This window comes from Cyprinodon variegatus, unplaced genomic scaffold, assembly GCF_000732505.1.
Source record: "Cyprinodon variegatus isolate N-32 unplaced genomic scaffold, C_variegatus-1.0 Scaffold47, whole genome shotgun sequence".
NCBI lineage: Eukaryota > Metazoa > Chordata > Actinopteri > Cyprinodontiformes > Cyprinodontidae > Cyprinodon > Cyprinodon variegatus.
This window is the reverse complement of record NW_015150500.1, coordinates 1,165,006-1,180,223: the sequence shown is the minus strand read 5'-3', so window position 1 is coordinate 1,180,223 and position 15,218 is coordinate 1,165,006. Positions and strand designations below refer to the sequence as shown.

General features: G+C 38.0%; 1 protein-coding gene across 1 annotated transcript; it reads right to left on the bottom strand.

The window, feature by feature from the left end:
* Positions 1-7,712: 7,712 nt before the first annotated feature.
* Positions 7,713-11,263, bottom strand: LOC107082062 (class E basic helix-loop-helix protein 40-like). Its single transcript, XM_015370517.1, has 5 exons — positions 10,867-11,263; positions 10,715-10,778; positions 10,380-10,487; positions 9,897-10,020; positions 7,713-9,694 (listed from the first exon to the last, which is right to left on the bottom strand). Exons 1-5 carry the CDS (start codon positions 10,932-10,934, stop codon positions 8,772-8,774), a joined length of 1,287 nt encoding a protein of 428 aa, XP_015226003.1. The 5' UTR covers positions 10,935-11,263; the 3' UTR covers positions 7,713-8,771.
* Positions 11,264-15,218: the final 3,955 nt, after the last annotated feature.

Genomic DNA, 15,218 nt, shown 5'->3' with positions numbered 1-15,218 from the left:
CTTGAGAAGGACAGTCTCTGTGGTTTGCTGAGCATAGAATCCTAATCAGAAGATGTCAAAGTGCCCGCTTATTGTTAGAAAGGTGTCTTATTGTTGAAACACAGCTTTTTCAATATTCTCATTTATGAAGGGGATAATTGAGATTGGCCTGCAGTTTTTCTGTAGCAACTTCTCCAAGTTGCTCTTTTTTCACAGCAGTTTGATAGTTGCTGTTTTTAGGGCCTGAAGAAAAACACTTGACAAGATTGACCTGTTTAATTATTTGAGTTAAATTAGATGTTAAATCAGGAAAAATTTCTTAAGGAAAGCTGTGGGTAAAACATTGAGACATCAGGAAAAAGAGCTTCATTGGTGTTAAATTGCTTGTAGTTTATTTTTGGGGAAATACTGAAACTTAAACAAGAAAACTTTGGTACCTGACCTGTTAGGGGTTACTAACACAAGCTAACAAATTCATAACAGGCTTTGGTAGAGTGGAGTTTAGATGCTACAGTCACAGGAGGGTTTTGTTAATCTGCCCACTGTGGCCAATAAGACACCAGGACTGTTAATATTTTTGCTGATGATCTCAGAGAAGAAAGATCTCCTTGCATATTTCAGCTATAATTTTAGCTTTATCTGCACAGTGTCTCTTCATAGATTTTGTAATGAACCTGGACTCCAGCTTTTCACCACTCACTTTTTTCCCTTCTGACTGTTGGAGCATTTCTCCTCAGACTTTCCCACCTCAGTAATAGCCTTCCTTTAATAGGATTATAGAATCAATCCTGTCTGAAATTAAAGAATGAAACTTATCTACCAGCTCATCTACAAAGGTTCAAGGCAATGTGGAGGTGGAAGAGTAAATCAGGTTAAAGGTTTCATTTGCCCCATCTGTAAAGATGCATTGATGCTGTTGGGGATTGGGGATTATGGTAAAAATAACTGAAACAGAATAACTGAAATGTGATCTGATACACATCGAATTCAGGCACAATAGACATGTTTCGACCATTAATGATGATTAAGTGCTCAATATTTCCCTCATTGTGTGTTTACTTCATCAAATAGTTCTATGTGGTTTGTTTTTTTTACTTTTTTGGAATGCTACTGTATAAAACATTACATTAAAATATGATCAAAGATTAAGTCATTGATGAAAATTGATTTTCTGGAGAGAGATATAATGAAGTGTGAGTAAAGCTGGTTTATATGACTTAGCAGCTAATAAAAACTCTGTGTCTTGTTGTATCCAACAATTACTGGCTTTCAAATTGATTGTTTATTCCATCTCTTAACCTTTGTTTTGTTTTGTTTTTTTGTAGCTATGTTTTTCTTTTTATATATTAAAACAGGGAATTATCAACTATCTCTGATCAGAGGCCCAATTTTCTCCCATAAATTATGATTTCATATAGAGGCACCAGTGTGTATCAGCCTGTATCAATAAAAATATTTATATTGATGATTTGAAGGTTCTGATTTGGAGATAGAATGGGAGATTGTAGGTTTCTGTGGCTTTTGGAGGATATTGTAGAGGAGCAGGGCTTTAGCAATGGCAAAACTGAAGCAAAATATTCTGTGAACTGAGAAGAAAACAAAGTGCTTTTTGGAAGGTTTGGGTGTTGATTTAGATTGGAAAGAAAATCAGCCATTAGCAAACCAACAATCAAACATGTTGATGAAAGAGTTTTGAGGGTGCGCACACATTTGAAGCATGCAATTTTGACATTATGCAGCAGATCAATGGCTTAAAGTACACAGGTGAGTTCACTTCTAAATCATAAAAAATGAAGGGTTTTAGTGTTGCCTAATTAAAAATCAAGGCCTCCTAAAATACCGGTATGTTGAATCATCCCTGAAAACTCTCCCTACACTAACTTAAGCTTGGTCCTTAAGAGGTAATTGAGTAGTTTTTTTTTTTTGAGTAATTATAGGGCATATCTTTACATTTTTAAATCAATTAGGCTTTATAATGTGAACTTATTTGATTTTTATGTGCATTTGTCTTTTTGGTTTACTTTTTTCTTTGTAAAACCGTGTTGATCCAGAATTAACTTTCCTTGGTTGGTTTAGGCAGTTTTTATTGTTGTTGTTTTTTTTTGTTTTTGTTTTTTTGGCCAATCATTAACATTTTTTTTTCTATCATTCAATAAGATAATAATTCAAAAATAGTTTACTTGTCCTGATTTTCACATTTTTTTTTTGGTGATCAGCAAGATTTAGGAGTGACAAAAATAATAATCAAAGAAATCTGTAAAACTGTAAATACTCTTTTTGCCCCCTGTTTTTATGTTTTAAATTTTTTCCACTGTATGCCATTTTATGAAGGGGAAGCAATCAGTGTGAAATTTCTCAAAAACATAAAACCATTCCAGAATTATTAATTAACCTAGACGGTCTGTTTTGAACTGGGTGCAGAGGCCGATGCCCCAGGTCACCATTTCCAAAAACTCCAAATCGATATCAGTCGATGGGTTAATTTTGTATTAATGAGAGAGTGTCCCGGGATAATAGAGTGGCCAATAAACATGTATTCATGCATGTCATTTGGTGGCTGACAATAATAATACATGGAATATTTGCAGAAAAAACTGCATTATTATATTAGATTATGGTGATAAGCAGAGATTTGAAATGCAGGTATTTTCCCCATGAAGCAGGACTAAACCCTCCAGGTCAAATCAGTTTAACATCACAGATAACTTTGACTGTTTATATGTGATGCAAATGTGGACTCATTAATCACTACAACAAAAATAATGAACATGATAACATAGTATTTGGTTTAAATATGATATATCTGTGATAAGATAATTAAAAGCAATCAACAGTAGATAAATATATAATGCATGAAAATACAGTGCAGACATATAGCAGACTTCAAATATCTATAACAGTTTATCTATACTGAAAAAGGATCAAGTGTATTTAATAGTTTAATAGAAAAGAAAATGAAATTCCCAAAAATATTTGTAATCAACTTGTGTAGAGAGAAAAGTATGTTTGCTTAAACTGCTTGCAGCTCTGCATTTAGACACCTTCAGAATAAGGGTTGGTAGTCATGATATTCTCTTGGGCAGTATATTTGACAAAAGCTAAAGCAGATTTAATATGTAAGGTATTCAATGTTAACTTTTATATATATATAACATATTTTGCAGATCTACATTTAATACTTTTCTTTTACAAGCCTCATGTTAGAAAACCTAATTAACTATTATTAATTATATGACTAACCATTCTATAAATATAATTACATGAATATTATAAATACTGCTACCTTTCCGTTATAACATACCTAACCTACCTAACTCAAAATAGGGACACAGAAACTGACTTAGTCAGCAAAAACCAGATTTCTTTCAACCAGTGCAAGAAACTACACCTAAAGCATTGAGCGCCCCCTTGTGGGGAAACACGCTAACGTTCAAATTAGAAATTGTGTTGCACAATGCATGTGTAACTGGAAGTTATTGCATGCTATTCATTTCACCTACAACGTTCCCACGTGGTCTTATTCAGTATTCAGTAAAGTAGTAAAATAACAATAGAGCACCATCATCACCTGTACTGTAAGTATTTGCACCACAAACCTGGTCAGGGCTTTGTTTGCATGTATTGCTGCATCAACGTTGTCCTGCATAAAAGCAATCACTGTGTGGTTTTATTGAGGTGTGATGTAGGCAACAGCAGCTTTGACACTGACCTTCAGGTCAACAATATTTTTTGCCCTGGAGTCTCTCATCTTCCCCTTGGCAGTACTCCATAGCTCCAGTTTGAGGCCAGGGCAGTTTGCTGGGAGGTCAGTAACACCATGGTCATTGACCCAGGTTTTGTTGCCTTTGGCAGTGTGGGCAGATGTCCAAGTTCTGCTGGGAAGCTGAATCTGCATCTCGCTAAAGATGGTTAGAAGGAGGAAGCGTGAAGTGCTGTTAAATATCTTGATAGAAAGTGATTCTAACCACTGACTTGAGAAAATACAGAGGATTAAAAATACCTATTGAGACAGCAGTATTTCCAGGGATTTTGTAGGCTATAATATAATATTTTTAATCAGGAAAGTTTTCTTTGGCCTTATACAAATGATGTTCACAAACTTTTCAGCATTTACCAGAGTTGACTCACAACCCATACTATTGGTAAAGTGTCTTTAAATAAAAAAATTTTCCAGGTTTTTTATTGTAATCACACTGTCACAAGTACAGAGAAAGAAATGAACTCTCTGCATTGGGCGTACAATGGCTGCCACTCTGGGTAAAGACCACGAGTGGCAGTCTGTGGGAGTGTGGCTCGCACTCAGAACCTCTGGATTCCTTTTTTTTTTTTTTCCAAGCTCTAAGCCCTAACCACTTGGCCACCACTCCTCTGACCACAAATTTAATCATATTGCAAACAGAATCGACAACCACAGTAATTGGTTTTATCAATTGTTAAGTGTTTTTGTACTTTGACCTAAATGCTTATTGTTTACTTTAATATATCAATGATTCAGTTTGGAATAAATCACACTCCACCTACATTACTGTTATACAGTACTTTGAATCAACATTTGAAGACAAATGAAAGTCATGACATTGCTTTTCAACCATGCTTCAACAGAATTTGAAAAAAAAAAAAAAAAAAAAGAAAGAAACTTGAAACAGACCTGGACAAAAATGATTGTACCCTTAACTTAATATTTAAATGCTGCAATTTTGAAGCAATCACTGCAATCAAGTGATTTGTGCAACTGTCAACGAGACATCTGCTCCTCTCTGCAGGTGTTTTGGTCCACTGCCCCAGATGTATCAGATATGAAGGCTCCCTCTTCCAGACGGCATATTTCAGCTCCTTCCAAAGATGCTTAATAGAATTTATCTTTGGGCTCATAAAGGCCACTTCAGAGTATAATGTTTTACTCTCAGCCATTCTTGGGTGTTTCTAGCTGTGTGTTGTGGGTCATTATCCTGTTGAAGACCCATGACCTGAGACATTTCTTTCTAGAATGCTTTAAGTCTTCAGTTTTTATTGAACCCCGCAGAGAATCAGATACCCTGTGCCAGATGAAGCAAAGCAGCCGTTGAACTAACAGCTTCCTCCATGTTTTACTGTAGGGACAATTTTCTCATCCGTCCATAGGAAAGACACTCCTTTGTGGCTTGTCAACATGTATTTTAGTGAAATAGTTTGGCTTATTTAGGGTTTGTTTCAAACAATGGTGTCCTCCTTGGTCATCTCCAATTAAGTCTACTTTGGCTCAAACAATGACGGATGGTGCAATCTGACACTGATGTTTCTTAATCTTGAAGTTTGCCTTTAATCTCTTAAGAAGTTTTCCTAGGCTCTTTTTTTTAATCCAATGGTATATTTATCTTTAATTCATCATCAGTTGTCCTCCTGCATTCATGTAGGGGGAGGTTGGTTACAGTCCAATGGGTCTCTGATGTCTAAATATGTGCAACTGCACTCACAGGAACATCAAGCAGCTTTGATAAGGTCTTATAGCCTTTACCTTTAAGATGTTGGTCAATAATATCCTTCATAATCTTCTGAGACAACTCTTTCCTTTGCTTCCTCTGGTCCATGTTGAGTGTAACACACACCTGTACCCCTATATACAGGCCCACTGACTGATTACAAGATTGTAAACACATGTTGTGGTAATCAGTGGACACACCTTGATTTAACATGTCCCTTTGGTAATTTGATTTAACATGTCCCTTTGGTAATTTTCAGCCTTTTCTTGGGGTATATCCTTTTGTCCAGGTCAGTTTCATTAGTTTATTTTGAAATTAACTCTGTTTAAGCATGGTTAAAAAGCAATGTCTGACTTTCATTTGTTCATTTTCATAGAATGTTTATTTATTCATTTTGTCAGATTAGAGTTATTTCTGTTACGAATGTGGGGTTTTCTTTTATTAAATTCCAAACAATTTTGTGCATGCGTGTTTATTCTATTCTATTTTATTTTTTTCTATTCATTGTAATGCCTCCAAATGCCCAGCAGGTGGTAATAAAACTAAAAACTCAGATTAAGGTTAATCACCAACTATTACAGTACAGAAATGTAACCCTAACAGTCTTTATCTGTATTGGCATCTGTAGGTTTTAGGAATGACAACATCTGTGTATCTTTTAGTTTTTTTAGAACAAAGTAGAAACGTTTTAACTAAAAAACTTCTCAACCTGGAACAAAATATGGACAAATGCTCAAGTGATGTACTGTTTATGCACTGTTTAATGTGTCAGTAAACAGACTGGATAAAACAGCGATGTTTAGGAAGGACTTTAGGATTATAATGTGAATATTTTTATCCCTAACCATTAACTGCATTAAACACTTTATTCCAACTTTAATATGAATAAAAAACTTGTTACAGCGATGGGATATGGTGGTTGTCATATACACAGATTATCAGCATTAGAAAATTAAAAAAATTTATTTCACAGTGGCTTATGGCATTTCAAGGTGATATTTTTATATTTAAGGATTCAGTCTTTCCTTTCAAACTAAGTTTCAAATGAAGTGTTTGATTTAAAAAACTAATATGTATATATCATTCATATTTTGCCTTTTTCTTTTGTTTAAAGTTTCACCTTTTCTTTGTTTAGCCGTGTCTCTCAATAGAACCATTTACATATTTCTTCCTTTCATTAACTGTGTATTTACTGTTTTTTTCCCCTTCCATAAAAATAATCCTGGTCCGTTTATACAGTGCTTATCTTTTTATTCTGATCATTGTACTTCTTGCTGTCTTTTAGTTGAATGTTTTTGAGCTGCTCCTATCTTTAGTTGAGTTTTTCTTTTCCTCACAGTCACTGAAAAACCATTGCCTCTCCCATAGAAAGTGACTCTGGCTCAGTTCTCCTCTGTTTAGCTTTGCTTCTATCTTTGGCAGAACCATTCACTGAGCTTTTACAGCTCTTCAGAGTATGTTTCTTTATTTTCGTTTACCAAACATACTTATGGTCCAGTCCACGTTTTTAGTCCTGTCTTTATTGGATGGAGCCAATAACAGGCACTGCTGGTTTTGCTGTTCACACTCCTTGCATTAAGCTTTTATTTGCTGTATGTATGTACGTGGAGCCATTTCTCTTTCCAGGATTATGTTGAGTTGTGACTGTTTTAAGGAGAGCCACTTACAGGGCTATTGGCACAAGCAATTATTTGCCTGCTCCTTGATTTCTGTCCTGATTTCAAGGCAAAACAATTTGTAAGTCAGTTGCAATCACTGATTCTCTGATCTAGTTTTTATATTAACAAAAAAAATAAAATAGTTCTGGAGCAGTGTATGCACTTTCAACTGACTTTTTAATTCTGTACTATTCTGTTTCTTTCAGTTAAAGGGATGATGCTACTTTACACTGTTGCCACATACTTGCTAAGGATAACAAACTGCTGCAAAGACTAAAATGGATTCAATTAGCTGGATTTTCAATGTTATATCAATTATAACTTTTTGCTTATCTGAAGTTTATTCCATTAGTTTTCAATTTAACCATACGACAGTTCTTTATTGGAGTAATTGGTGTCATTGTCTGGTAACGTTTTTAGATCACAGCTGTAATTTGGTTCTATATTGACTGAATAAAAATAATTAACATGTGTTTCACCATCTGAGTGAATGCAGTTGAAAGCCTTCTCAGATGTGGCTGCGAGGGATTTATTTACACAATATTCTGATGAGATCTTTTTATTTTTGCATATTTTTAATGCTATTAATGATATATATGTAATGAAAACAAATATCCATGGGAAAAATACTTTATTAATACACATATCTGATTTATATCAACATTTATAGACAAAATATGTACAACAAACATCGTTCTATAGGTCCCAAAATATAAAACTTTAAGTACCTTACTTTCCATAAAAAACTAATCTTCTGTTAAAACTTACATTCACTTCACCCTCCTCCCTCATATCTTTGACTCCAGCTTTAATAAATTGTACAGAGAATAAACTGCAGTTTATCAGCTTCTCACAAGTAAAATGCAACAGCAAGAACAAACACCAGGTTTGACTTGAGCAGAAACACGTTGAGTACGCAGACCAGGTCCATCACAGTGCTACAGAATGTACACTTCTGAGTACACAACATCGTCCACACTCTGCGCTTTCTACGGCTGCCTGAGTGCAGAGTGCAAGCACAGGTATCAAAAATAGAAATATATACAAGAAATCTATGAACAGTAATTACAGAAATCCCTCTCAGTTCATCAACACACACAATAAACAAGACAAGTGACTTGTTTTGGCCATACAGTGGCCTATCCCTTCATCTGCTAAGGCTGTCTCCTGACCCATTCTGTACACACTTCAGAACTTCTGGGTGTTTATAGTAATCAATGTTGAGCTAAAGGGCCTTTCAGTGATCAGAATGGTGCACAAAGGACATAGGCATCATAGTTTGGGTGATTCATTACTATTTTGGTGCAAAACGTTCTCTAAAGTACAACATGGCAAGTCTTTGTCACAAGTACAGAGTGAGATGAATAACTGTCATAGGCGTTAACATTTCAACAGCAGCATCTTAAAGACTTCTTTCATTACATTCAGCCAATGTGTATGCATGTGCAGGGCAGTTTGGGTTCAGACAATACATCAATAAACGAGGAAAAAAACCACTGAGCTTTAAACATTCAGCCAGAGATTTGCATTCCTCCCAGTGTGGATGGGTAATATCTGACCTCCAGATGAGGAAAATAGAAGATGATTATAGATTACAAACAGCTCAGTCAGGTTTTCCCCTTACTGCCACTGGCTATCAGAAAAGGCATTGTCCCTTCACCTGTTTCTTCATTTCTCATTCTTTGGTTTCCAGGCTGAGGGGTGGTACCTGCTTTAGTGCCTGAAGGAGAGCAGGGGAGTCCATGGGGGTCTGAGATATGGCTGGAGCAGGAGAGCCTCCTCTGGGAGACATCACAAGTTGCGGTGGGGGTGGTCTCTCGCCAGACATGGTGGGTGAGGAGCCTCCCATGCCAGGGTAGAGCATAGGCACAGCTCCAGGATACCAGCATTTCTCCAGCATTGGTAGGTAAGCTGCAGCTGAGGGGGGGATGAGGTAGAACGGCATGCAGAGAGGGTGGGTAGGTGGAGGCGGATGGCTTGGGGAAGTGCTCATGTAACTACCATAACCACTGGAGGATGATGACATTGATGACTCTCCACCTGAGAGCACCTCATCCTCAGAAGACTCCATGCGGGGCCGTTTGTGGCGAGGCTCATCATCCTCTTGTTTGATGCCAGAGCTCTGCCTGTCTCCCAGTGGTCGTTTCTGCTGGCTGTCATGGCTGTAATAATCAGAGCGTCCCTGCAGTGCCCTGCCTTCAGTTTTCTCCAGCTCCCCCCCATAGCCACTGTCTGTGTCTGTGTCACTGCCGCTCTGCTCGCCACCAGTTGGAGCATACGCTCGCTGGATAACCGGGACGCAGTTCCTCCCATAACCCTCAGCAGGTTTAGGGGGTAAGGTGGTGGGTGTTTCTTTGTGGTCCTGGCGCTGATGGTAGACTTGAACCTCTTTAGGTTTGGGACTGAGAGGGGTAAGGGGTCTGGTTGGGCTTTGCAGCACTTCAGCAGCCAGTTGGTGAAGGTGGCTGATCAGTCGAGTTGGATTCAAGTCTCCTTCTGTCTCATGATTTGCTAGATATTGGAGAATCTCCTTGGCACACATGTGGAAACCAGAGCGAAACAGTTCCTCTGACTTCTCCTGGCTAACAGGGGGCTGCTCTGTGGATACATAAAAAAATAGATCAACATGAGCAAATCTACAAGAAACAAAAACATTTGTCATACATAGTAACTTCAATTGAGATTGCTTAACTGCTAAAACTTCTTCAACAGGTCACTTTCACACATTTGTTTGGCTAATCTGCTTTTTACTCGAATCTCCATATTTATGTGTGAATGCATGTAAATATCTGCAGCTCACCAATTTGCACGCCAGTCTGCAGAGCGAGGATCTTCTGCTGCTGCTGCTCCAGAAGAGACGTGAGGGCCTTTACATGTTTGAGTGTCAGCTCTAAAACCACAGCCTTCTCCAGATGGCCCAGAGTCTGTGGGGGACACAAATAGTCAGCACATCTTTAACTGCCTATTCAACACACAGGCTAAATTGCACTAGCCCTTGGCATAAGGCCTCCTCTGCTCTGTCACAACACAGCCATAGAGAAGGATTTATAAAGGTTGTTTTGTGAATTGAATAGCAAACTGCCAACTAATTTGCACACTTTGAAAATATTCATCAAACAAAATATTAAAAAAGACAGCAACAAAAAATTTAGAGTGAGCAGGCCAAGTCAGTGCACCCTGCTAAGGCGCATGTTATAACGCTGATCAGCCACTAGATGGTGCCATTTACTCAACATTAATGAATCCCATTCTCTTCAGCCAGACACTTCAAAAGTGAACTTACAGTGAGTTTCAGGTGTTCGGGTAATAAATCTTTCAGCTGAGCGATGCATTCGTTTATCCGATCGCGCCTTTTCTTCTCGATAAGTCTGTGGGGCAGCTTGTAAGTATCCTGAGAAACAAACAGAGGTTGTTATGTAAATCCTTCGTGTTTGCAGGCAGTTCCACCCATGGGGAGGAATCCAGGAGTTATGTCATAGCAGAAATTGGGTCAACCATTTATGGGAACTGCTGCCACTCTAATTCCTTCCTTGTAGATTACGTACAATAATCTGCAGTGTGGATTTAAACAAGTTTGCAACAAGTAAGATAGTGAATAGATAGAAGATATATACTAACCTTGTTCTCTTCACCCCTTTTGATCCCTCTTCTAGGTTTATAAACATACATTTGGATATCCATCCTAAGGGAAATAAATAGATCAACCTGTAAGGAATCTGGGAATAATTTAAGGATAAAAGTGTCATAGTTTAGGGAGCAGTGGGACTTACCCCTGCATGTCTGATAGCTCAGGCTGGTGTTTGGAGAGGGAAGGTTGCGCGCTTGGAATCCGCTCCATTCTTTGTTCGGGTCCAAATATATATAAATATATTTCACCGATTTAGCCGCAAACAAACACGCATGTATTTAGAGGCGGAGTGGAGTAGACTTGAGCGTCTCAACAACAACAAAAAAATCCTATAAAAATGTTGAATTATTCATTTTAAGCACAGCTTTAAGTGTATGCGCTATATCTAAAGTGCGTTTAGTTTAAGTCCATGTAAATCCCACTCTGTGGTCCCGCCGCAGGAGGAAGTCCTCCCTCTCTGAGTGGCGCGTCGGGGAAGTGGGGGAGTTTGGAGCGACGAGTTAAATAAACCCTCTGACTCTCCGCTCAGTCTGACCTACCTCTGTCACATGAGGCTCACGTGTTAAGCGGCGCTGTATCCTCCGCAGGGAGGACGGCCCCCTTTCCCAGAGGGAGGCTCCTTATTGGCCGAGGCGCTGCTTACGTCAGAGCGGAGGCCGGCGCGCCACGAATCCCGTGTACCACCATGCTGGAGTATATGGAAACAAGGCTGCGCAGCATGGAGGGAAGGGCGGTGATGGCGGAGTGTTCAGCGGGAGTCCGGCCTGAAGGAAAGGGTTACCTAGAAATATGTACAGCAAATAAGAGACTGACAGGACGGATATGATCCAGGATCATTGCCTAATGTTTGGGACAGCAGTGAGAAATAAGCAGCAGTTTAATAGACTGCACTGAAAAAAAGAATGCAACAATTTTTTGCATTTAATCATATTTAGTTACTTTAACACAATTCTTTCATGTTAGCAGGGAAGGACATAAAAACAATTGTGTTAATGTAACTAAATGTAATTACGTAAATGCCAAAAGTGGTTGCATTATTTTTTTTTCAGTGTAATAAACAATATTTACCTGGAAGTGCACAGCTCAGACAGGGGTGAGATGAACCACGTGGACTTGTGCATGTAGACGGTGTGTGTCGTCATACATGGTGCAGACTGTCACGTTGACCACCCCATAAGAAGATGTTACCCCCATTCCTGTGCAGGCCTTCTAGAAAACTTTAGTCCAGTTGCTTAAACTCATCCTTTCAAGCTTGATTTTGGTCTATTTTTTGCATCAGGACAGCCACAAGATAATTTATAGTTGTGTACAAAGTCTATTGTCATTTCCTAGAATGAAGAACCTGCATATGTATTTCTATATTTGCTTCCACGAAAGGTGGTTCCTAAAAGAATAATATGAAAACAAAAAAAATGTTTATGAGTCTTAGACTGTGTTTCAAAATCCACCAATCCACCATGCGATACACCATACAGGGAATCCATACCCCTTTAGAAATAGACGCTAGTGTGAGTTGATGAAACTGGAAATTAATTAAATATCCTAAACATATTACGGATGCTTAAAAAGTTGTACGCAAATTCCTATTCTCAAGTGCTAAAGATTAGCCAGTTTGGAACACCTTTGTCTGCTCTTGCAAAATTTGTCATCAATGAAATTAAATGCTGCAACTGTTATGCCATTAGAGAAGTACAGATATTTGATCCAAACAAAAAAATAGATGCATTATATAAATAAGCACTTAAACTAATGAAAGCTTGTCCTTTACTCCCCAATCCATACATACACAATTATGCATATAACTGAGGAATTAGGTAGACAAATTTTCAAGCAGACTGCACCATTGTGCAGTTTGTAGAACTGCTGACTGGGAATCGAACCTGGAACCTTCTTGATGCAAGAGTCTTTCTGCATGGAGTTTGCATGTTCTCCCTGTGCATGCGTGGGTTCTCTCCAGGTACTCCGACTTCCTCCCACAATCCAAAACATGACTGTTAGGTTAATTGGCTTCTCAAAATTGTCCTTAGGTGTGAGTGGCTGTATGTCTCTGTGTTGCCCTGCGACAGAGAGTTGTAACCTGCCTCTCGCTAATAGAATCCTGGAGATAAGCACCGGAATAAGGGCAGAAGATGGATGGAAATTTAAAGTTTAATTTCTTTTTTAACAAAAATTCAAGAAAACTTCAGCTTAATTTTATGTAGTTTCACAAGTAAAGCCAAAGTCTACTTTTTATTATCTTTTCACAAGTGGCAGCCTTAAAACCAATATTTTTAATTTGGGAGTAGCAACTATTGGAAAAAAAAAATAATAAATAAAAAAGTTTTGTTTTTAAAGTCACCCAATCTAACATTACTGAAATCAAACAGATGTGTCACTGACTTAGGAAAGACTATATTACAGAAGCAAGGGAGTGCAAAAAGGTGTTCCCCTGCAAAACTTTGGCAAGATACACCTCCCACTGCAAGAACTCATCAGATTTATGACTGATGGTTTTTCTGGAAAAATATCAGAGACTGAAATAGTAGTGATGCACACTGGGGTGTCTGCTTGTTGGGGAGTGTTATGTGCTCAGTTGGTGAATTGTTGACCTTTGTCCTAGAAAGTTTTTTGTTTTTTACTTGGTTTCTATGCAGTGCTGCTCAGTGTGGCAGTAAATAGCGCTGCTGCCTTGCAGCAAGAAGGTTCCGGGTTTGATTCCTGGCCTGAGGTAATTCTGTATGGAGTTTGCATGTTTGCCCTGGGCATGCGTGGGTTCCTCACTGGGTCCCACAGTCCAAAAACATGGCTGTTAGATTAATTGGCTTCCTTTTAGGTGTGAAGGATTGTTTGTCCTATTTATCTCAGTGTTGCCCTGTGATGAACTGGTGACCTGTCCAGGGTGTACCCCTCCTCTTGCCCATAGACTGATGGAGATAGGCACCAGCAGCCCTTGTGACAGCGCTTGGGATAAGTGTTACGGAAAATGGATGGATGGTTTCTTTGCAATAATCAAAAACATGGTAAAATACCACCTGGTAAAATACCTTTAAATATTTCACTAAAACAAAATTGGGAATTTTTACAAAATGTTAATTTCTGGAAGTTATCTAACAAAAACCTCTTATTTCTGTGTTATAACATGTTTATACACTGTTGCTCATAAAGTTGAAATCATTTTATATTTAGACATTCGTTAGGTCGTGATAATAGAAAGATTAGAAGTTTTGAGAAAATATAAACTTTATCTGTTAAGTAAAAAAAATATATTTTCATAATCATTTACTCAGTCATGTAAAAATGCACCATATTCACACTATGTTAGCAAGCGTATTTACTTTTTGAATTATTTGTAAGAAAAATTTCATATCTGAGAATAAATTTTTTTTTCAAAATATCAACATGATAAAAATTCTAATTTTATAGGAAAGCCTACAGCTAAAGCAATATATGACTTTAAGAGCTAAAGCCATCAGACCAAGAACACGCATAGTGTATTTTGATGTCAAATGTTCTGGGGAATGTGGAGCTAGCTGACAGTTGCCTTTTGAATCTCTGCTTCTGTCTCCTTGAACCCCAGTCGGCCTCGGCACATGGCCACCCACACCGGGCCTGGTTCTGCTAGAGGTTTCTTCCTGTTAAAAGGGAGTTTTCCTCGCCACTGTCGCTATAAGCATGCTTGATGTGAGGGATTACCTTTGAATCAATCAGTCGATGCAATCAGCTGGTTTTCCTTAGGAAACTTTGAATCAATCTGACTGTATGATCTGGTTCAATTGCCTTGAGATGACATTTTCTGTGAATTGGCGCCATATTAAAAAAACTGAATTGAATAAATAAAAAAAGTGCAATAATAGATCTAGTGTAACTTTTTTTGGNAGAGTCTTTCTGCATGGAGTTTGCATGTTCTCCCTGTGCATGCGTGGGTTCTCTCCAGGTACTCCGACTTCCTCCCACAATCCAAAACATGACTGTTAGGTTAATTGGCTTCTCAAAATTGTCCTTAGGTGTGAGTGGCTGTATGTCTCTGTGTTGCCCTGCGACAGAGAGTTGTAACCTGCCTCTCGCTAATAGAATCCTGGAGATAAGCACCGGAATAAGGGCAGAAGATGGATGGAAATTTAAAGTTTAATTTCTTTTTTAACAAAAATTCAAGAAAACTTCAGCTTAATTTTATGTAGTTTCACAAGTAAAGCCAAAGTCTACTTTTTATTATCTTTTCACAAGTGGCAGCCTTAAAACCAATATTTTTAATTTGGGAGTAGCAACTATTGGAAAAAAAAAATAATAAATAAAAAAGTTTTGTTTTTAAAGTCACCCAATCTAACATTACTGAAATCAAACAGATGTGTCACTGACTTAGGAAAGACTATATTACAGAAGCAAGGGAGTGCAAAAAGGTGTTCCCCTGCAAAACTTTGGCAAGATACACCTCCCACTGCAAGAACTCATCAGATTTATGACTGATGGTTTTTCTGGAAAAATATCAGAGACTGAAATAGTAGTGATGCACACTGG